General features: G+C 41.3%; 1 protein-coding gene across 1 annotated transcript; it reads right to left on the reverse strand.

Moving 5' to 3' along the window:
- Positions 1–16,263: 16,263 nt before the first annotated feature.
- On the reverse strand, positions 16,264–22,458 carry sox9a (SRY-box transcription factor 9a). The gene is made up of 3 exons (XM_026915800.3): positions 21,639–22,458; positions 21,005–21,255; positions 16,264–20,781 (listed from the first exon to the last, which is right to left on the reverse strand). Exons 1-3 carry the CDS (start codon positions 22,085–22,087, stop codon positions 20,111–20,113), a joined length of 1,371 nt encoding a protein of 456 aa, XP_026771601.1. The 5' UTR covers positions 22,088–22,458; the 3' UTR covers positions 16,264–20,110.
- Positions 22,459–23,800: the final 1,342 nt, after the last annotated feature.

The raw sequence follows: 23,800 nt of genomic DNA on the forward strand, positions 1-23,800 counted from the left end.
ATAATAGCACTTCCTGAAGTGTTTTATTCATCTTATACCGTAGCAATTTGCCAACTATTCAATTATTTTATTTATTAAAGAATACTCCATCATACTTTTACCCATTCATAGTTACATTTAAGGTTGTGGAATGTCCACAATATTAATTAATTCCTCTTATCTCTTATAGAAGCTATAAACTTTTGTTCCCTTAGCAGCTTCTCCTTTTTTCTTTCTTGAAATCAATAAGGCGCGAAACATAGCTTGCATTTTCCTGAGAAAGAATACTTTCCTATATCAGAAAGCACTGACACTGGAGACTCCTTCCACAAATGCTAAATAAACATCTCCTCACAGAACACTTCACCACATCAGTGATTATACATTTTTCTTTGTTAAATAACCTTTAGAATCTGTTTATTATTAGGTTTAGGTTATTTGGAGTGTCCACCATACAATCAACACCTTTTGAGCAAATCAGTTGTGAGAATTCAGCAGTGTTGTGGTACGAGATCGACCATTTGCTTCCCTGACATTGTAGTGTGCCTCAACACTGTCATATCTTCGTGCATATCTGAAGTGCATCTGCTCTTATGACTGAAATTCTGATGTCATGTCCTAAAGGCCAATCATAATGGATTTGACAATAATTGACAGGGTTACGCGGATGAGGTCATTTCCTGTCAGTGATGTGGCCTGCCTCTCTAGGGGTGGTCAGTGGGAATTCTGGTCTCTGTATGGGGGCCTGTCTGAACTGTCTACTGGCTTGATGGATCGGCTCCCAAAGTTGGTCCTCATCCATCACTTAGAGTGCACACACACACATACACACACACACCTGCTTGGTTAGTTTTTAGAAGGTTTTTACCTACGTGTTGTGCCATATATATTTTCACCTGTAATGAGCATGCCTGAATATTGCTGCTAAGTGATTTACATATGATGGTGTGTGTGTGTGTGTGTGTGTGTGTGAGAGAGAGAGAGAGAGCGAGAGAGCGAGAGAGAGAGAGAGACATTTGGTCATAGCACTATATACATGCAAAATGTGCATCTCGGTTAACACAATGAAAACATCTAATAAAAGTGTTAGTGTTAAAAGATCCGAAATCACAACAATAATGTTAACAATAGTGTCTGCATGAATGGCACCGAAGACAAGAAGTAAAAAGATTCTGTGGCTTGAATTGAAGCATTTGGTCTTCTAGATAGATGGATGGATAGATATATGGATGGATGGATGAAGTGGGGGAGCAGAGTGACTTTGATTAATGACTACTCACAGCCTGCTCACAGCATGCATCCAGTGTGTGTCAGGCTGGAGAAAGGACAGTTTCTGCATACAGTGCTCTGATTCTCTCTCTGTCTCTGTCTCTGTCTCTCTCACACACACACACACACACACACACAAACACACAAACACACACACACAGAGTCTGGGTATCTGACCGTTACTGTTGATCCATGAAAAACATTGTCATTATCTTCATAATCAGCATCATCACAAATCTTCGTAAGTTTTAAAAGCCTTCTGAGACTTCTTCTATTTTATTTCTTAAAAAAAGCTGCTTCTCTTTTATTTCTCCTTTTTTATTCTGCCATATGTCATGTAGCTTTGCTTGTACAGCAATTCCATCAAACTGAGTTAACATACTCAGTTTGCCAAATTATAATGTAAATATGTGTGAAACACCAAAAAGAGTTCAGGTCGTTAGATGATTTTGAAAACTATTTTGGATATAATGATTTTAGATATAAAGGCACATGAAAATCAAACGTGTAAAAGAACCAGGTTGGCCATGTAGGCTGATTGTTAAAGTTTTCATTTTAAGGATAAGGAGGAAGACTCGATGGGAAGAATTGAAATGTTTAGAGATGATGGTGAAAAGTGAATGCGGAAGCAATGAATTTAAAAGTAAAGAAAGAAATAATCAGATGGTTACCTTTGGGATTTCTCGCCACAAGAGCTGCGAGAGCTACGAGAATAATATCCTTAAAAATAACCTGAAAAAAACAAACTTTATAAACAACTAAATTCACTCTCTAAAACACCTGGCTCTGTTCAAACATACTCAGACATAAAGTCACTTCTTTATTTCTTCTTCAAAAATCCTCTAAAATGGGCTAAAATATGTTGCAAAATTACATAAAATTACTAAACTACAAAGAAAAGCAAAAAAAAAAAAGATGAAGCCTATATTTGTATATAGTCTGATACCACTCAAAATATTGGAAAATACTGAGAGAGATGATGAGAGATGTGTGTGTGTGTGTGTGTGTGTGTGCACGTGCATGTGTGTGTGGAGAAGTGAAACAGAATCAGGACAACAAGCTTGTCACTCATGTCTTGCACCCTTCCCTCTGTCCGTCACTATGACAAATGAGAATTTCATCATCGAGCCCCCCTGATGAGAGACAAGAGGGAAAAACCTGGTGTGTGTGTGTGTGTGTGTGTGTGTGAGTGCGTAGGTGTGTGTCCACCCCTTCCTTGCCACATGCAGTAAAACTATGCACTATGAAGCAGAGGTTTGACAGATGACCTTTCGTCCAGTTTTTTCAGATGCGAGAAGGTCAGCGCTCATGTACTGCTTTATTAAACACTGAACGTAACAAGCACTGAGCGTTTCCTTCAGCTCAAACCAGCACTGCTTATTAGCATTACAGAACTATTTTACAGTTTTTAATATTGCTGAATTACACTACAGCTACTCTGTGGCATTGTAGATAGATAGATAGATAGATAGATAGATAGAGACAGACATATTATTGATCCTTTAAGGTTAATTGCATTGTTAGAAAAGACTGAATATAGAGCACTAAATTTATAATAATTGCTAATAAGTAAAAATAAAAGTATGACATTTAATAAGTAAAGAATAAAATATGAAGCTGTGTGCTGTTATAGGAAATTAAACAATGATGTGGAATGTGGAATGGGGTTAATGATACCACCCCAAAATTGATTCATTTCCTATAACAACACATCGCTAAGTGTTTTATTGCTCTCATACCACAGCAATTTGCCAATGACTGCATTTTTATTCATTAAAGTACAACAATTTTATCCAGTTATAGTTATGTTTAATGCTATGGAGCGTCAGCAAAACGGGTTCATTCCTGTAATCACTTACTTTATAGCAGCTATAAACAGGGTCATTCCCTCATCAGCTTCTCTTTTTCCCTCTCTAGAAGTTAATAAGACAAAAAAATGCTGATTGTTATATTGCCAAGAAATGGCAAAGCCCTCCATCCTGAAACCTTTCCTATGTTTGAAATCATAAATTTAAGGCTTTACTTCTGACTGAAACAAAGCGCTGATACTGGAGACTCCTTTCCAAAAAATGTTAATAAACATCTCCTTACAGAAAACTTCCCCATACGAACAATTAGACAGGTCAATCATTGATGTTACGTGTGTCACTATAAAGGTCTCATTAACACCAGTCGTTAACACCACATGCTAAAAGCTAAATCACACTGGATCTGAAACCTGCCTAGCTCACACAACACAGCATGTTTTCATTTTTTTACTTTCTCCCACATCGTTTTTTCCTTTTCTCACCTCTTTTAGCATCGTCGCTCTCTCACCACTCTGCGCTTTTTAATTAAGCCTGCAGCGCTCGAATGAGATTTCATATCCCAATCATTTTAACAACTTTCAAGTCATGGCCCGCTTCATTTACAGCTACAGTGCGGGTGAGTAATCCATCCATTTATTCTTCTAATCCTCCATCTTTCTGTTTGCTGCTCACTTTAGTGGCGCTCATGTTCGGGTGAAATCACCAAGAAGGCATTCGAATATTCACACAGCATGGAGACTTTGACTTTTAAGATTCCCTCAATGCGTCAGATTACCATATTTAAAAAGAAATTAGAGCATACAGAGAGAGAGAGAGAGAGAGAGAGAGAGAGAGAGAGAGAGAGAATACACAAGGACAGGGAAAGAAAGAAAGAAAGAAAGAAAGAAAGAAAGAAAGAAAAGTGGATGAAACAGGAACAGAAAGAAGAAGGAAAGAATGGACACATCCAAACATCTGTCCTCCTGTACTTTATAACACTTTATAACACTTTATAACATTCCTCAGCCAAACATAGTGATGTCATTGACACTGACATTCTGTGAAGCTCTGAAAAAAAACACTAGATACTGACACACACACAAACACACACACACACACACACAATGGTAACCACTCTTGCCCCGTTTTTAGCTCTCTCTGTCCATCTGTTTCTGTGTGTCTCTGTCTCCCTGTGTGTGTCTGTGTCTCTGTGTATCTGTCTGTGTCTCTGTCTCTCTGTGTGTCTGTGTCTCTGTCTCTCTATGACTCTCTGTGTGTCTGTCTCTCTATGTCTCTCTGTGTGTCTCTGTGTCTTTCTGTCTCTGTGTATCTCTGTATCTGTCAAATTCAAATTCAAATGAGCTTTATTGACATGACTGTGTTGTACCACAATGTTGCCAAAGCATCGATCAATACACATTTAGTATATTTTAAAACAGATTTAAAACCTGTCTCTGTGTCTCTGTCTCTCTCTGTGTGTCTCTGTGTCTCTAGTATCTCCCTGTGTATGTTTGTGTCTCTCTGTCTCTCTATGTGTCCCTGTGTCTCTCTGAATCTCTCTGTGTGTCCTTGTCTCTCTGTGTCTCACGATGCGTTTCTGTGTTTCTGTGTGTCTCTCTGTGCCTCTGTGTGTCTGTGTATCACTGTGTCAATGTGACTTTGTGTGTCTCTGTGTCTCTCTTTGTGTTTCTCTGTGTCTCTCTGTGTTTTTGGGTCTCTATATGTCTCTGTCTCTCTCTCTCTCTGTATGTCTCTCTCTCTCTGTGTCTCTCTGTGTTTCTGGGTCTCTGTATGTCTCTGTCTCTCTCTCTCTCTGTATCTCTCTCTCTCTCTGTGTCTCTCTGTGTTTCTGGGTCTCTGTATGTCTCTGTCTCTGTCTCTCTCTCTGTATGTCTCTCTCTCTCTGTCTCTCTGTGTGTTTCTGTATGTCTCTGTCTCTCTCTCTCTCTGTATGTCTCTCTCTCTCTGTGTCTCTCTGTGTGTTTCTGTTTGTCTGTGTCTCCCTGTGTTTCCTTTGTCTCTGTTTCTGTATGTCTCTGTCTATCTGTGTGCCTCTGTGTCTTTGTCTCTTTGTGTGTCCCTCTGTATGTCTATGCCTCTTTGTGTCTCTGTGTCTTTCTGTATCAATCTGTGTGTCTCTCTGTATCTTTCTCTCTGTCTCTTGTCTCTGTATCTCCCTGAATATCTATGTGTCTCTCTATGTTCCTCTGTGTCCTTCTGTGTCCCTCTGTCTCTCTGTCTGTCAGCGTTTCTCGGTGTGTTTCTGTGTGCCTCTGTATCTCTCTTTCTGCCTTTGTCTCTCTGTGTATCTCAGTGTATTTTTGTGTGTCTCAGTCTGTTTCTCTGTGTTTCTTTGTGTCTGTGTCTCAGTGTGTTTCTTTGTGCCTATGTCTCTGTGTCTCTGTGTCTCTCTGTGTGTCTGTGTATCACTGTGTCTGTGTTCCTCTGTGTCTCTCTGTGTTTCTTTATGTATCTGTCTCTCTGTGTCTCTCTGTGTTTCTATGTGCCTGTGTCTCTCTGTGTCTCTGTGTTTCTGTGTGTTTCTATGTGCCTATATGTAGCTGTGTCTCTGTGTTTGTCTGTGTATTACTGTGTCAGTGTGGCTTTGTGTGTCTCTGTGTGTCTCAGTCTTTCTGTCTCTGTGTTTCTCTATGTATCCGTGTCACTGTGTCTATCTGTGTTTCTGTGTGTCTCTCTGTGTTTCACTGTGTGTCGCTGTGTTTCTCTTTGTCTGTGTTTCTTTGTGTGTCTCTGTCGTTCTGTGTCTCTTTGTGTCTCTGTCTCTCTGTGTTACTGTGTCTGTGTTTCTGTGTCTCTGTGGTTCTCTGTGTATCTGTGTGTCCTGTCTCTCTGTGTTTCTCTGTGTTTCTCTGTATCTGTGTTTCTCTGTGTTTTTATGTGCCTATGTATCTCTGTGTTTCTGTGTCTCTTTGTGTACCTCTGTGTGTCTATCACTGTGTCTCTCTTTGTATGTGTTTCTCTGTGTCTCTCTGTGTCTCTGTCTCTCTGCATCTCTCTGTGTTTCTGTGAGTCTCTCTGTGTTTCACTGTGTGTCTCTGTGTCTCTCTTTGTCTGTGTTTCTTTGTGTGTCTCTGTCATTCTGTGTCTCTTTGTGTCTCTGTCTCTCTGTGTTACGCTGTGTCTGTGTTTCTGTGTCTCTGTGGATCCTGTCTCTCTGTGTTTCTCTGTGTTTCTGTACCTGTGTCTCTCTGTATCTGTTTTTCTCTGTGTTTTTATGCGCCTATGTATCTCTGTGTTTTCTGTGTCTCTTTGTGTACCTCTGTGTGTCCGTGTATCACTGTGTCTCTCTTTGTATGTGTTTCTCTGTGTCTCTGTGTCTCTGTCTCTCTGCATCTCTCTGTGTTTCTGTGAGTTTTTGTCTCTCTGTGTATATCTGTGTCTCTGCATCTCTCTGTGTTTCTGTGTATCTCTGTGTCACTGTCTCTGCTTCTCCGTGTATCTATGTGTCTCTGTGTCTCTCTGTGTGTCTGTGTCTCTCTGTGTGTCTCTGTGTCTCTGTGTCTCTGTCTCTCTGTGTCTGTGCTTCATCCAGCACTTGATTGCAGAGTAGCTTTTACACTCAGTCGTAAATATCAAAAACAGGGACCATGTGGTTACACTATTCTGGCATTGAAAAGTGTATTCTGTTTCTCTTTCTCTCTCTCTCTCTCTCTCTCTCTCTCTCTCTCTCTCACACACACACACACACACACACACATACACGCACACAAGTCTCAGCTGTTGCTCAGTTTATGCCCTTGTGATGAAATATCGATGCCATGTTCATTCATACTCGTGCTTGAAACTTGAGATTTTATGAACTTTCTACAAACGTATGAAATAGAAAGATTAAGTGCAACCTCACGTCTTTTCTTTACCTTTCTGCATCACCTGTGAGCACTGATGGACTGACATACATTCTTAATGTCTCAAAGGGAGATTATTTGTGAATTGTATTTGTGAAAAATATTGCAGGACAAAAAGTGAAGGGTCACTTTAATAGAAATGTCTGTACCCTTGCTTGTTTATACAATTATCCAGCCAGCCAATCATATGGGAGCAGCACAATGCATAAAATCATGCAGATACAGGTCAAGACCTTCAGTTAATGTTCACCTCAAGCATCAGAATGAGGACTAGAAATGTGATCGAAGTGACTTTAACCATGGCATGGTTGTTGATGCCAGATGGACTAGATTGAGTATTTAGAAACTACTGATCTCCTGGGATTTTCACACACAACAGTCTCTAGAGTTGGTGTAAAAAACAAAAAAACAAAAAACCTCCAGTTATCTACAGTTCTGCGAGCAGAACTGCTTTGTTGATGAGAGAGATCAGAGGAGAAAGGCCAGACTGGTTTGAGCGGACAGGAAACCCACAGGAACTCAAGTAACCAATCTTTACAGCCATGGTGAACAGAAGAGCATCTCAGAACAACTCATTCTCACAGAAAAAAAAGAATTTCACATGCAACTTATCAGTAAGACCTTCTTTATGCTGAATATCAACATTCTGGCACATGCTGCATAGCAATGTATCAAACTTTCACTTGAATACTCTGTATGCCACGTTCTGCACCAACATATTTTAACCCAACTAACCTCTACCACTACACAATTTGAATAAAAAGTGTGTTTATTTATATGTAATAAACAATTTTACCTCTTTTTCTACATTGACCATATGTACTTTTCACGACCATATGATTAGGCTTACTGGGCTCATGAACCTTCTCCTTTTCTCTGCAAGGACAATGGGGCTTTTGCAAGTCACGTGGTAGCATGGTACGGTAACACAGTTATTTTCAAAATGCAGATGGTGTTCACCCTGAAAATACTTTTGCCTACTGAAAATACAGAGACTTTCACTTTTTGAAGATATCTGTGTTATCATACCACATTACCAAATGACTTGCAAAAGCCTGATTGTGTTGGTAGAGAAGAGGAGAAGGTTCATGAGCCTGGTAAATCTAATCATATGTCATGAAAAGCACAAACTTTACGCATGAAGTGGGCTACACTCAATATACCACAAGAGGATTAGTGAAGTCGGGCACTGATGTTGGGACACTCAAGTTCTTTATAAACCTTGCTTTGTGCACAGGGCCGTTGTCTTGCTGGAACAGGTTTGGGCCCCTTCGTTCCAGTGACGGGAAATCTTAAAGCTATAACATACAAAGACATTCTAGACAATTCTAGGCTCCAGACTTTGCTTTCCAACAGTGTGGAGAAGACCCACATCTATGAGTTTGATGGTCAGGTGTCCACAAACCTTTAGCCATATAGGGTATGTAGGTCCAGAATGTGGCATACGGAGCATTTGAGTGAAAGTTTGGTACGTTGCTTTGTAACATATGCTTGTGCCAGAATATTGATATTCAACGTATAAAAGGTGCTGCATATAAGATGCTTGCAAATGTGTTTTTCTGTGAGACTGGGCTGATCAAAACGCACAATATGCAGAACCTTGCAGCGATGGGCTTCAACAATAGACCACATTGGGTTTGGCTCCTGTCAGGCAAGAACAGGAATCTGAGGCTATACTGGGCACAGACTGGAAAACTAAAGATTGGAAAAACATCATCTGGTCTTTGGTCAATCTTCAACTGTCCAGTTTTGGTGAACTTGTGGAACACAGTAGCCTCAGATTCCTGTTCGTTAATGGTTTTTTGTTTGTTTGTTTTTCACAATATTCTGTGTACAGGACATAAGGACTCACTGAATGACTTGATGAAGATGAAAACGCTATGATCTTCACAGTCACCAGATCTCAACTCCTGAGCACCTGTCAGAGATTTTGGAGTGACATGTTAGGCAGCGCTCTTCACCACCACCACCACCACCACCATCATCAAAACACCAGCAGAAGGAATATCTGTAGGAAGAGAGGTGGTTATCCCTTCAGGACAGACCTAGAGACTTGAACAATCATTGCAAGGTGCGTTAAAGCTGGTGGGACTTGGTGGGCCAGCACCTTATTAACACACTGTGTGTTTTTTTCCTTTACTTTGACACCTGTGTTATGTGTGTGTCTAGAAGTACATCAAGTTAGGAAGAAAAGTGGATCAGTTGGTGTGACACAGGGGCAGCACATCTGCTAAAGTGTGTTTGGGTGTAGATATGTGTTTGTGGGGGGATTGTGTGTATGTGTGTGTGTCCGTGTCTTATACACACACACACACACACATACACACACACACAGATGGATGGGGAGAGATAAGGAAGTGATAAATTGCTGCATCTGTTGACCGAACAGCACATGGCTTGTGTTAATCCCTTCTGATTTATATACTGTCAGGATGTTCACCCTTTAACACTCTGTGTGTGTGTATGTGTGTGTACACATGTTTAGTGGATCACACTTCCGATCAGATGGTGCCTGCTTGTTGCTGTCAGTCATTTCAGGCTGAATATCAGTGTCAGTGCAGAGGGAGCAAAGCGTTATTTAATCATAATTTCACATTTTCATCAGACAGCATTCTCACTGGCAGCATGTGTGTGTGTGTTATTAGAGCTGTGTCTTAGTTTCCCACAGCAATGATGTTATACAACATTATACAACCTTTTCTATAACTAAATTCTTTTTAGTGTAATTTGACCTTTACATTTACTTATATGCCAGACATTTTCATTTAAATGAGAGAGGATATAATCCACGCAGGTAACAGTTAAGCGCCCAAAAGATGTAGACGTTAGACCTGACGTTCTTCTGATATCTAGTCAACTACTGCCTCCCTTTTCCAACATCTCCTCTTTATTATTATTTTTGGAATTAGCACTTAGCGTTATTTGGAAATGTAAATGCTGCTTTTCTGCAGCAGCCGTTGCCCGAAGCGAATGTGGGGATTTGCCTCGTCTGCTTGGCACATCCCGAGGGAACTCACATCCTACTGTGAAATAACACAGCGCTGCTGGCCATTTTTCTCCCGCCTTGAAAGCCCATAAAGTCTTTTGCCTGTCATGGTGAAAGGCTCTCGCCCAAACAGTCGGCCTTCTCGAAACTCCACCTACCATACTCCCTTTAACTCAAATAAACCCTTTAACTTCACACCTCATGCACTTGTACATGTGCTTTTCAGGATTTCACTAATGCTGGTCATATGGTTCGCACAAGACAGATTTGTTTCTGCAATTCTGCCCCCAAACCTCTGAAAATAGAAAACGTATGATGAAGAAATGCCTGAGTGGTTTATTCTTGATTTCATCATTGGTGGTCTTTGCCTTATTGCACCACCTGCAGATGTCTTTACATTCATACATACACTTCAGAACATCCAGGTATAAGAAAGAAAGGAATGAATGAAGGACTAGATGCTGTACGTAAACAGCATATTGTATATAATTCTGCACACCCGTGCTGTATGCTGTCTGCATGGTGTCCAAAGTCCGGCCCCAGGGCCAAATGTGGCCCGTGGACAGATATTAACTGGTCCTTCTCTGTTAGAATGTATGATCAGTGGCCCGCCAGCAAACACACTGTCATTTTTCCTTTCACCTGATGATGCCAGCAGTCTGAGTTAACACAGTTAGCTAAATTACAATTTAATTACATTTTTTTCTTCGACTACACCTGCAAATGAATATACAGAATGATATTTATTCATGGCTACAGACAAAAAGTCCAAAGTTAAGAGTGAGAAGGAGCAATTTCAAAAGAGCTGGAAACCACTATGCATGGAAAACCCTGTGTGAATTATTAAAAAACGAAAGTGGATTTGCAACCAATTTATTAAATATGACAATTTAATTTATGATAATGTTATTTGTCCAATTACTTCTGGTCCCTGAAATAGGAGCATAAACCATATATAAAAAGTGCTGTAATTCCTACACTGTTCTGCTGATATGGAAATAAATACTTTTAAAGTAAATCTGAATGTATGCACACACACACACACACACACACACACACACATGCACACACAGTTGGAGGTGGAGCTTCAGGCATGGTCTTTCTCTCAATCTTCAGTTATTTTAAGTCCTCTAAGATGTTATTCCTGCACATATGGACAGATGCTCAGGCTGGGGTTTGTAGAGCTGATCACAGGATGTGTGTAGTAACTGGATATGTAAGTGTGCAACAGAGATGAAGGAGCTGGGTTAATGAATATGAATCAAATTTGTGGTTTATTTCCACTGGGATAGGAGATGTGTAATTTCCACTAAATATTTTATTTTAACTGTTACTCAGTTAGCCATGAGTGCGGTAGCATGTTAAAAGTCCCTTTTCTGTGCTGTATATAACAACACTCGACTCTCTTAAACCCTAAACTTCACGTGGATGTCAAATGTGGACGACAACGTGTTAAAATACATACATATAAATGAGTTTTGAAAGGTTCTTTCTCTTCTGGCTTTGTGTTACTGCTGCAATGATTCTCTCCAAAATGATGCAAATTTTCCATGTGACACTCAAAAGGGCGAATTATGACTTGAATACATTACCCAGAACTCTCGGTTAACCAACTAGTGAACTTTCTCTTTATTTATGCGTTTTAGTGAAGAAAAAACTCTTTAACGATGTGATGTCCATAACAACGGGAGCAGGGTCTGTCTATCGTAAGGAGTTAATGTCAAGAAGGTGATCGGTATTGGAGTTTTAGTCCTGGCTTAATGTTCTTGGTCATTGAAAAATGTTTGGGTTCTGCTTTTTAACACAGACTCCTTGCATTCGATCAAATCCTCTGAAAAATCTCAGGACAAGTCCTAGAACCACAGAACCATTTCCCATGTGGAACACTGATGTAAATAAAGGACAGTTTTATTAAGTGCACCTGGTTTAATTAAACTGATATGAATCAGATCTACTATTAGGATGGATATCATTTGATTGAAAAGAAACTGTTATTTGGTTAAGTTCAGTTTTGAACTATTAAGTGTTTAAAACTTTGTAAGGTACATTCAAGAAAATACTATGCAAACTATGGCTACTGCTATGCTAACTCAAACACAGGAGAAAATTAAAGTTGGGCATTTTTGTAACACAAACAAATTCAAATGCAGAATTTTCCTCGTAGCATGACAAATATTAACAATAGCATTAGCATTCTGATTCTAGGAACACATAGCAGAAAATTGAGAGATTTACTTTTGTTTTTTCAAGCTTATAGCCTAATCTATTTGCTCCATAGTACAACCATATGCGCTTGCTAACTATCAGACTTTGCAGATTTATCAGATAAATGAATATGACTGGTACAGATTAACCTCACTTTAACTAACACGATTCACTCTTAGTACCAAAGGTGCAGCTTGCTAACTTGCTAACGTCTTGTACTATGTGTGTTTGCTGCTAGGAGATGAACAAACTGCCGATTCCAGCTTGTGTGGCGTGCATTTCCTTTTCTTTTTTGCTTTTTTGTTAAATGTTTGGCTGGCTGTCGCTGTATTGATGTACAGTTTCCTTTGAGGCAGAGCGAAGCTTTCTGCGAGCTGCACCATTTTCAAAAGGGAGGAAATGGGTTCGTGCTCCAAGGTCAAACGGTCCCTTTTGTGGTGCTCCTGGGGGACAATGACGATGGGATGATGTGATGTGGAGGCGAAGGGAGGGGTTATTAGGATGGAGGCGGCTGCGTTTTTCCAGAGTCAAAGTGGAAACGAGAACGAGAGAAAGGAAGATGAGGAATGGTCCTAGAGAACTTTGATTACTTAACATTGTATATGCTCAAAAAAGAAAACAAGTTTCGACCCAAGACGTTCACTGAATTGGCAAACGCTTGCTCCTGATGTTTTTAATGAGTTCTCTTCAGACCGAATAATTTCAAACATTGTATTTTCCCCTTCAATGAAAAATGAGGCCACAGAATAATTACGCTTTCCTTGTCATCAGAATATTTTCTCTGTGGGTGTTTTTGGAACGATACACAGGGATGTGTTGTGTCCAACACCCACGCACACATGCACTTTGTAAAATCATTCTTAATTAAACCTTGTTTATTTATTTATTCCAATTTTCAGCATCAAACTACACGCCTGATCCCAGTTTGGGTTATCTTTAAGGATTTGTGCTCTTCTTTGGAACTTTTTAAAACTATATTCTTACCGGACTGGGAAGTTGCCAGATTCTGCCTCCCTTTTCCCCCCAATCTTCTTCTTTGTTGTTATTTTGCATTTGAAAGGGCCACCCATTGGGCTTGGAGGGGAGAGAGTCTCTGCGAGCTGCCTGTTTGGAATATTAATGCCTTTCTCTTGGGAAAACTGCCTACGGGATGAGGAACGAGCTGCTCCGCTCACACCATTCCCACTTCCGCTCGGCTGTACTCAGAGAGAGAGAGAGAGAGAGAGAGAGAGAGAGAGAGAGAGAGAGGAGGGGGACAGAGATAGAGAAAGGGAGTGAGATCTCAGGGTTATACACGTCTGTGAGTTGTTATACAAGACTTTCAACTTTTCTGTGATCTAAGGTCTTGAAATTCTTAAAACTTTATGAAATGCGTTTATCAGGGGAATGGATGAGATTACAGATCCTAATCTATGGAGATGTTTCTTCACTCATGTGAGGGGCTTCATCATTTCTGATCTTCAGGCATTAATCTTCGAGATTAAAACATTCTAGTCACCTTGATTTGCAAATACCAATCATTCAAAATGACTGAAATGACCAAAAGTCTTCATAGGCATATAACAAATTTTCCTTTTCCAACACTTTAACCATTAAATAAAACCTCAAACAAAATAATGTGACCATTTTACTGGTAGAAAGATTTAGGCAGTGGGAACACGCTGGCAGCACATCTACTGGCAACAGAGGTGATGATGACGACGATCATGATGACCATTCTGGGGGATGGACAGAGCCAGAGACACCGCCCTCAGCAGGATTTGGCCTACGCTGGGCCAGACCGAAGAAAACAAGCCATGTGAACAGTTTCATCAGCCAGGCTTTTGAAAAGGCCACCGTTTCTCCATCATGAGAGGGAGAACCATTTCTAATGGCTTTTTCAGATGGCAGAGCTTACGTCTTTCTGCAACAGTCATCTCAGTCCTTCATTTTCACCCCCAAACAACCCTCCCCCTTCCCCGTCTCTTGACGGTTCACATGTCAGTCAGCACAGCCAAACAGATGTGCTCACTCCCCAGAATTGACAACAAGCTTTAGACATTTCTATATTTCCACAGGGAACTAAGTACTATATGCACTCTGACATTGATCTGTTAATACATTTGCCTCCAGTGACATATTATAATAGCAGAAAAACAGTATGAATTTCACGTTTGCTGAAATATGTTTATCCTAGTATAAATTCCATTTCAAGTTATTTAAATTGAGTATGAATAATTAAAGAGTTATATCAGCCAAGTGATTAATGTTATCTGCTAGTGTCCAGCAGATTGTAAGTTCAAATACAGTTGGAGAGTTAAGTCCAAAAGTTATGTCAGTATTTACGTGGTTAAAGCATATTCAGACGCTGCGTAAATTGATTTTCTTTTTTTCGGATGATGCAAATTACCTGCACATAGCTCACGCATCCAGTGTTGCCAATTGTTTTCTAGAGAAGAAGTGTCTGAGAAGGATTTTCATTATCACACTTATCACTGCATGTGGTTTAAATGAACAGTATGACCTCTACCCTCCCTATTTGGCAGCTTATAAAACAGCACTTGATCCAGCACATCCTATAATTTTGCAATTTATTTTTTATATGGCAACTTCATGAAGCCACTTCATGAAGATACTAAATCGAGGTCATGAAAACATAATGTGTGTGCTGGATGTAGGTTTTTTTAATCACTGTTTTGAGTTGTTGAATTAATAATACAAGAAAATGCTTTTGTTAATTCAATGTGCTCTCCTGTGATGAGAACATGCTACATCTGCTATATGCACGTTTTATGCTCGTTTTAAGTCAATTCTGAATACATTATTGAATTTATTATCTCATTAAAGTGGCACCTGTCAAGGGGTAGGATATATTAGGCAGCAAGTGAACAGTCAGTCCTTGAAACTGATGTGTTGGAAGCAGGAAAAATGGGCAAGAGTAAGGATCTGAGTGACTTTGACATGGGCCAAATTGTGATGGCTAGATGACTGGGTCAGAACATCTCCAAAACTGCAGGTCTTGTGGGATGTTCCTGGTATACAGTGATTAGTACCTACCAAAAGTGGTCCAAGGAAGGACAACCGGTGAACCAGCAACAAGAGCATAGGCGCCCAAAACTCATTGATGCGCGTGGGGAACGAAGGCTAGCCCGTCTGGTCTGATCTCACAGAAGAGCTACTGTAGCACAAATTGCTGAAAGTTTAATGCTGGCTATGATGGAAAGGTGTCAGAACACACAGTGCATCGCAGCTTGCTGTGTATGGGGCTGTGTAGCTGTCAGAGTGCCCATGCCCCTTTCCACCGCCGAAAACACCTACAATAGACATGTGAGCATCAGATCTGGACCATGGAGCAATGGAAGAAGGTGAACATTGCTGCAGACCAAGTTTACCCCTTCATGGCAACAGTATTCCGTAATGGCAGTGGCCTCTTTCAGCAGGATAATGCTCCCTGCCACACTGCAAAAATTGCTCAGGAATGGTTTGAGGAACATGACAAAGAGTTCAAGGTGTTGACTTGGCCTCCAAATTCCCCAGATCTCAATCTGTGGGATGTGCTGGACAAACAAGTCCGATCCATGGACGCCCCACCTCATATATATATATATATATATATATATATATATATATATATATATATATATAATGTGACCTCTGAAGATATATGGAATTTAATTCTAATTCTGTTAATTTATAACATTATTAAAAAATTTATTTGTAGTATAATTGTGTTTATGTTTAAATTTTACAATAATCAATAATCCAATGTATTTGAAGTAATACAGATGTTTAACGTTAAAGAAACACTGTTCTCTGTCAATTTAAAATAATACAGTGCAACACAACTATTTTTTGTGGTTTCAATATTAAGAAAAAAAAGTGCGATCATGATTTTAGCCATTATCATGCAACCTGTCCATGAATCATTCAGCATTCATTTCAGTTCAATTTTATTTGTACAGCGCTTTTAACAATAATGTGACATTGCCACAGAATGAACAAGTCAGAAGTGACGGTGGCCATGAAAAATTCCCTGAGAAGACATGAGGAAGAAATGTTGAGAGGAAGCAGACTCAAAAGGGAACCCGTCCTCTTCTGGGTGACACCGGATCGTGTGAATCATTACAGTATACGGTTATAGAAGAGTCAAGTCAGACAGTTCTAAGTGTGTTGAAAGGATACGGAATGTTTATGATCATATTGTTAATGATTCTGGGATGAGCGTAAGAAGTATCCGGATGAGATAATTCACTAAAGCATAAAAGTTAGTCTTAGGAATAAGCTATTTTGGGGAAATGCTGATCTTTGTATCATCCACGTGGGAGCATCCACAGCAGCAGAGATTGAGCCATAAGTGCAGAAGTAGAGTATCAGTATGAATCACACACAGGTCTGGAGGGTGAGAGAAGTGTGCCAGGACCTGGCACTGGCATTGCACTGAGAGAGAACAGATTATTTAAAGAGGTTTGCATAGGGAGAGTGTGTAAGAGCAGACTGTAAGCACAGACTCCAGCAGGTCTAGCTACAGTATACCAGCGTAACTAAAACTAAAAGGCACCAAAATTTGGAACGACATCAAACACAACATAAAAGAGAACAGAAAGAGAACAAAAAGAGAACAGTGAGATTTGGGGTTTATACAGTAACTGGCTGATGGACATTTTATTTTTTATTTTTTTTGCATTTCAGTTGTTGGCTTAGTTTATCAACTACGATCCTGAAACATTAAAGCAAACTTTGTGTTCTGTTAATGTTAATGTTATGAATATTATATAACCTTGTATTCCCAGTGATTAATAAACATACTGTATATAGCCAGTACTGAAAATTATTAACGAGCTCTCAAATACTGTGTAGTATTATTTAAAAACTAAAAACAAACACAAAACAAAACAAAACAACAAACTTACTACAAACATGACCATAGATTCTAACCAAAGTTTAGAAATTAGCATAGGCTGAAATACCATGTGACAAACTATAGGATTGTACATTAATATTATCTGGCTTTAAGGCTATGACATTTCACTATGGCCACCCCACACTATCTCTGTGGCCCACCTTGACCACCCCGTCAGCATGTTCTGAAGCCGCCTCTGCATTGTTACTATAGAAACAATAACATATTACAACGAGCACATTAATATAAACCTGTGAGTTGCTTGTTGCTAAAATTACTGTCAGAGCTGCTGTTTTAGAAAATTAATCAGCACTCTCTGACCAATCAGAATAAAAAAGCAGTGCTGTGGTATAAATATGTGTAACTTTATAACCTAATATACGGTATGTAGCTTAAATGGAACAAGCCTTAAGTATGTGCTATGTGGAAGCACCTGAACATAATTTACTTCCATGTAGTACAGGAGTAATTGATTTAATACTCAATATTTATATTTAAATCAAAATTCCACAAAATTCCATTATTTAAATCAGGTATGAATTATCCACCACAGTGTTATATTGGAGAGAGTTCAGTGCGTATGTATACATGAATAACAGACCCTTCTGCTGTGAAACAGCTGGCGATGGTTGACCTCTGACCTTTCCCTCGGCCAAACATACACTGAGGCCCATCTGCTCACCTTAGCATGTGTGTAACATATCATACACTCTGTAAATACTGCAGGAGGTGTGGAGGCACATTTTCAACTTGCAAAGGCAGAAAGATAATCTGATGTTTTAATAAAGTGAAAATATCCGACTGTAGGTTAGGAAGTACACAACTGTGATCTGACATCCTTATTGTAAAGTGAAGTGAATTCCGATGAGGAAGCAGAACATGAAGCATCGTATCACGTTACTAGCCATTCATTTATAAAGTGTCACTCAGCGCCGCGTTGGTATCCAACGCTGAACGGCAACGTGAAAAACACTTTAATATTACTTTCTGTGTCTCAGTATTTCCTTTCATTGACCTTTAAAAGAGGAAAAAAGTACAATATGTTTGTTCTGTGAATGAAGAATTAGAAAAGCAGGATGGAGGAGAAAACGTAGAGCAGATAGAATTCAATTTTTCATTTTCCTCATTTTTAGATTTTGACTCTAAAAACTTCTGGCATTTGGAAATGTCTTAACAAGTTAACCAGTTAGGTTTCAGCTTCTGTTATATTTATCAACTACAGCAAAACGAATAGGAATATTAATAAATAGGAAATGTACATTTATTTGAATTTGTGTAATATCAGTTTAAGTATCTTCAGGCCTTCTGAGTCGATTCTGAGTTCAGATCACTGTACTGCTCTCCGCGAGGGTTTCCTGTGGGTTCTCCACCTCCCCATATCATGCCAGTAGGTGGATGGGCTTTGCTAAACTACCCCTGTGTGCATGAGTGTGTGAATGTGTGCATGGTGCTCAGCGATGTTCCCAGGACAAGCTCCAGATCCACCACCATCCTGACCAGGATAAAAATCGCTTACTGAAGACGAATGTTTTAAACAGCACATCTCCCTTCATTTTTTAATTAAAAAACGAAAGTAAAATAATTACTAACTTGTCATAATGTGGATTTAGTCTAATTCCTTCACCTCACTTTCTGTCTCACTTCAATCGGTTTGGATACTTGAGCTGATAAAATAAATAAATGACCGAAAAGAGATTCGGAACATTTATCCTTCAATGGTTATTTATTATGTTTCTGGATTTGAAAATTTAAAAAGAAACAGAAGCTACACTTTTATTTCAGAGATTTTTTTTACTTTTATTGCAAATATAATAAAAAATGCAATTATTTAAAGAAAATCATGTTAAGTCTGGTGAAAGAAAAAAAAATGTTTGGAAGATGTAACAACAGGAATAAGATATGTGGCATGGAAAATTCGATCTTTGAAAAGATTTGATGTGAAATCTCTGGTATCTCTATAAACAATCACACACACAAAAAGACAGTTACAGCTTCAAACAGAGCTTCAAAAAAACTTCCTGATGGAAGAAAGCTGACAGTTCCAGTTCGATCAGCCTTGACAGTACTTCATCATCAATTCTGGCTAGCACAAAAGAAGGAAAAAAAGAGACAAATAAACATTTAAAATAGAGACATCTAGATATGATAAATAAACATGATGATTACAGAACTGTACCATATTAAGTAGCAACCCTTCCGGTTTAATGACTTGGATTAAACATTACAATATCCAGAAGGGTAACTTCCAAAGACAAAATAATTAGTTGCTTACAGTATTAATGAATACGCTGCACTTAATTAATCTGAAATAAAATTAAGACTAATAAATAAATTAGAAGAGGTTAAGACTGAACAGAAAAAAGGGAGTCAGGGTGGAAAGATGAGACCAGTACAACTGTTGACTGGAAATAATGACATGGGGTCAAAGGTCACTTCCTGCCACTGTCAGGCACTAAGTAAATTCTCAGCTGCACATTCTACCTTGACAAAAAAACCCACAAGACCAGGCACTGATGGTGCACAAGGCAGACATGTCATACAAAAACATTAAAAATACACCACTCTAAAGCATCAGGAACATTTTTAATAATCATAAATACAAGAAATAACCAAAGTGAATTGAATGTAGGATGCAACGGCATGAAGATCCACTAGCGCAGCAAACAGAATCCTAGAGGCCGATAAGAAAATGCCATGAGGATGACTAGGCAGGACTGCTAAGAGTGGTTTAGTAAAAAATAAACCGTTTCCCTACAGAATAAAATCCCTATCAGCTATGGAAAAGATAAGAAAACATACACAGTACATACTAAAGTACAATAATTAATTAAGTCCTCACAGAGGATTCTTCTTTTCGCAGAAAAACGTTTCTCTTTTCTCGCAATCAAAGCTAAAAATATATATCTAATTGGCATCAGGCGATTTAAAGATGAAAAAGGCACGTCGTGAGCTGCTCTTTTTTAAAGACCAGCTTTCCTTCCAGTCTTCCTCTGGCGAGTATTCAAGTGTGTGCTTTACAGGAAGAGTGATGGAGGGCCGCTATGTGGGGCCATCAGCCTTGTTAAATAATCTTCACTGCATGGGTACATATCTGTGCGTGCGTGTGTGTGCCTGTGTGTGCGTGTGTGTGTGTGCGTTCTCAGGGTCTGGAGAGCTGTGTGTAGACAGGCTGCTGGTCCCAGTGCTGGGGGCTGTGGCCTGATTGGGTCTCGGTGATGGGGGTGTACATGGGCCTCTGGCTGGGACTCATGTAGTTAAAGGTGGAATAAATCGAGCTCTGGCCTGTTGAGTAATAGGACGTCGCGCCGCCTTGCTGGTCGGTGTAGTCGTACTGCGGCCGGCTGATGCATGATGGGAAGGCAGAGGATGAAGTGGAAGTGGTGTAGTGCTGCAGGTTAAAGGAGCCGTAATGGCTGGGACTCAGCTGCTCGGTTTTGATGTGCGCTGTCCTCTGCTGGCTCTGATCCTCACCAGGGCTGGCAGCACCCACCTGAGGGCTGGAGCTCGGGCTCTTGGCCATCCAACCGGTGCCCGCTGAACCCATCCAGCCATGCCCGGGGTGCCCGTTAGGTGGCAGGTACTGGTCAAATTCGGCCACGTCAAAGCTCTCCATGTGTGAGATGACGTCGCTGCTCAGTTCACCCAGGTCCACGTCGCGGAAGTCGATGTTAAGCTGACGCTGCCCGCCAGAGCCAACAGTAACTCCGATGCCATCCTGGAGCGGGCGGCCCTCGCGCTTTGGCTCACTTTTGCCTGCCTGAGCGTCAATTTTGGGGGTGGTGGGCGGAGTCGGGGGACCCTGGGACTGGCCTGTGTGGTAAATACAGTACAGTTGAACCCATCTGAAGCAACACTTGCAATAAACTAACAAATTCTGGACCAGGATTCAGAATACCTGAATACTTCTTAATTTCTAACTGCATTATTCATAGCCTCATTATTGTATTATTTAACCAAAGACAACATGGAACAATTCAATTAGAATTTAGTTATACGTTAAAAAAAAAGCCACTTGGCAGCATTGTCTCCTTACCTGACTGCTCGCTGGGGGAGTGCACCTCTCCCATGCTGGATGCTGGAGAGTCGGCCTGCTGCAGGGCCTTGAAGATGGCGTTGGTGGAGACGTGTGTGTGCTCCGCACCCTCTTCCCCCTCGCCCTGACCATTCTTGGCTGATTTCCTTCGCCGTGGCTGGTACTTGTAGTCAGGGTGATCCTTCTTGTGTTGCACACGCAGGCGCTCAGCCTCTTCCACGAATGGACGCTTCTCCACGTCGTTCAGCAATCTGATCAAAAAGAACAAAAATGAACAGTGGAACATTTAAAACAATATTTCAGGCATAAAGTGTTAACAACACTTTAAAACACAACTGTGTTACAGAGCAGAACCTGTGGTATTAACACCCTACTGAGCACTGCAAGGGTTAATTCAGCACTGGAGGAGTTATGCACTCAGAGTGAACTGAGAACTTATGGATGCGCTGTTAGACCTGAACTATATGACTGAAATGCTGCTGTGTGAGTTTGTTGCTGACTGCTAACATGAGCTCTTAAATCACAGCTGCGCCATCCTCCATAACTTCATACCCAAAAACAAAAGACTGCATCCCTCACAGTTGCCTTTAACTAACACAGCTTTAATAAATTGCTCATCTCCCTGCTGTCTTACCTCCATAACTTGCCCAGGGTCTTGCTCAGCTCGGCGTTGTGCAGATGAGGATACTGATCTGCGAGTTTGCGGCGCGCGGCCTGCGCCCACACCATGAACGCGTTCATGGGCCTTTTCACGTGCGGCTTGTTTTTGCTGGCGCCGTGCACGCGCACCGGTACGGGCACGAGCGTCCAGTCGTAGCCCTTGAGCACCTGCGACACGGCCTCGCGGATGCACTGCGGGAACTTCTCGTTGTTCTCGTGCTCGTCGTCCACGTCCTTTTTCAGCTCGCCGCCGCTGTCGCGCGCGCGCCCACCGGCGCTCTCCACGTCCGAGCACGAGCCCGAGCCGGAGGCAGACGGACACGGAGACCCCGCCGAATCCTCGGACATGCTCGGACTCGGTGCGTCCGATAGGCCCTTCTCTTGCTCGTCCGTCATCTTGAGGTAGGGGTCGAGGAGATTCATACGAGACGCTTTACAATAAAAACTCACACCCGGTGAATGCGGCTCGAGACGGCCGTGAAACAGTCCTCGGAGTGTTTTCTCACTCACTGACACTTTCAGCGCACCTCCGACTCCTAACCAGATTTCACACCTCAATAACTGCAAGGATTTCTTTAAATATACTTTTTTTCCACCCGGACGACTTGAGCCGCGTCACAGCGCCCGAAATCCACTGATGCGCGTGAAGTCGTTTCACTCTCGCGCTCTCGGGAGACACTTCAGCGTTTCAGTGAGCACGCGAGAGAAAGCGCTCCTCTCTTCGGGTCCCGCGCGCGCGTGCTGCTTTATTTCCAAATGGAGTCCGAAACCTGCGCTACGTGAGAGGCGCGCGCGGTCTTTATAAGATTGGACGAGCTGTGAGGAGCGCGGTGATTGGACGAGCTCGGAGCTGCGCGCGTCACGCCGCCGAACCCGACACTTCCCTGGTCTCCACCTCCCGCTTTCAGGTTTCCATCAGCATGAGGCACAACTGCGCTTTCCGCTGCGTTCTGCAAGCGCGTGCGTGTGATGTGCGTGTCTACAGAGCAGCAGACTGTCGCTCCGGGAAGAGGTGCCTGCAGCGCGCGAGCCGCTTCCTCTCTGCCCTGATGGCCAGATTCAGTGGTTTGTGACTGTATAAAATAACGGTAGACGTTTTACTCCAGTCACATGAACTTTATAGAGACTAAACTGTCACGTGGCGCTAACAGACAGCGCGCTTTCCGTGAGCTCAGCCTGCTTTGTCATTTATTAGCGTTTCCCACAAACCTCCTGACGTGTAAACACAGCCGTGGTGTTTGTAGAAACCATAGATGCTCCCAAAATCCGCTGGGACTGAGCTCTGGTGTACTTTTAAAGCTCGTCCACAGGGGGCGCGAGCGAGCTAAAGAAAACCCCGCGAGCACGAGCACTCGGAGTGTGTGTCATGAGCAGCTCACACACTCCTGTTCACTTTATACTTGTCTGATAGGTGCCACGGGAGAGTGTCGAGATACTCAGTGTATACGTTTAAAAATGGAAAATATCTGCAATCTCTCAGACAATACACTCTTCAGGAATTTCTCTCCATTCTCTCTCTCTCTCTCTCTCTCTCTCTCCATTCTCTCTCTCTCTCTCTCTCTCTCTCTCTCTCAGATTCAGATTGAAGTAGCTTTATTGGCATGGTGAAAGGCTTTACATTGCCAAAGCATTGGTATCATTACATTACAGACACACACATTTACACACAATTACACACAATTAAAAAAAATGGTTCAATAAAATAATAGCATCTCTCTCTCTCTCTCTCTCTCTCTCTCTCTCTCTCTGTGTGTGTGTGTGTGTGTGTGTTCAGTGTTGTGTAGATTGTGCAGTAAAATGACCAGAAGGCATCTTCAGAAAGAGAGCGAGATACTCAGCTGTACTGGAAGATCACATCATTCATAGCATGACTGTTTCCTTTTGATTTATTTTAGGGTCCCTCATATCCAGGTCTGTGGTGATAAGTTTAATTACCCCCCCCACCCCCCCAACACACACACACACACACACACACACACACACACACACTCAGGCAGCGGGAGAAAAGCACACTTCTGGATGTTGTTACCTTGTTTGCTTGCTCAGTGTCAAGCTCTCGCAATGCGGAATCAGTCAGTAATCCTATCTGGCCCGCCACCTTAATTAAGGCCCCACTTCCAAATACAGAAAACCAAC

Source organism: Pangasianodon hypophthalmus, chromosome 12 (assembly GCF_027358585.1).
Source record: "Pangasianodon hypophthalmus isolate fPanHyp1 chromosome 12, fPanHyp1.pri, whole genome shotgun sequence".
NCBI lineage: Eukaryota > Metazoa > Chordata > Actinopteri > Siluriformes > Pangasiidae > Pangasianodon > Pangasianodon hypophthalmus.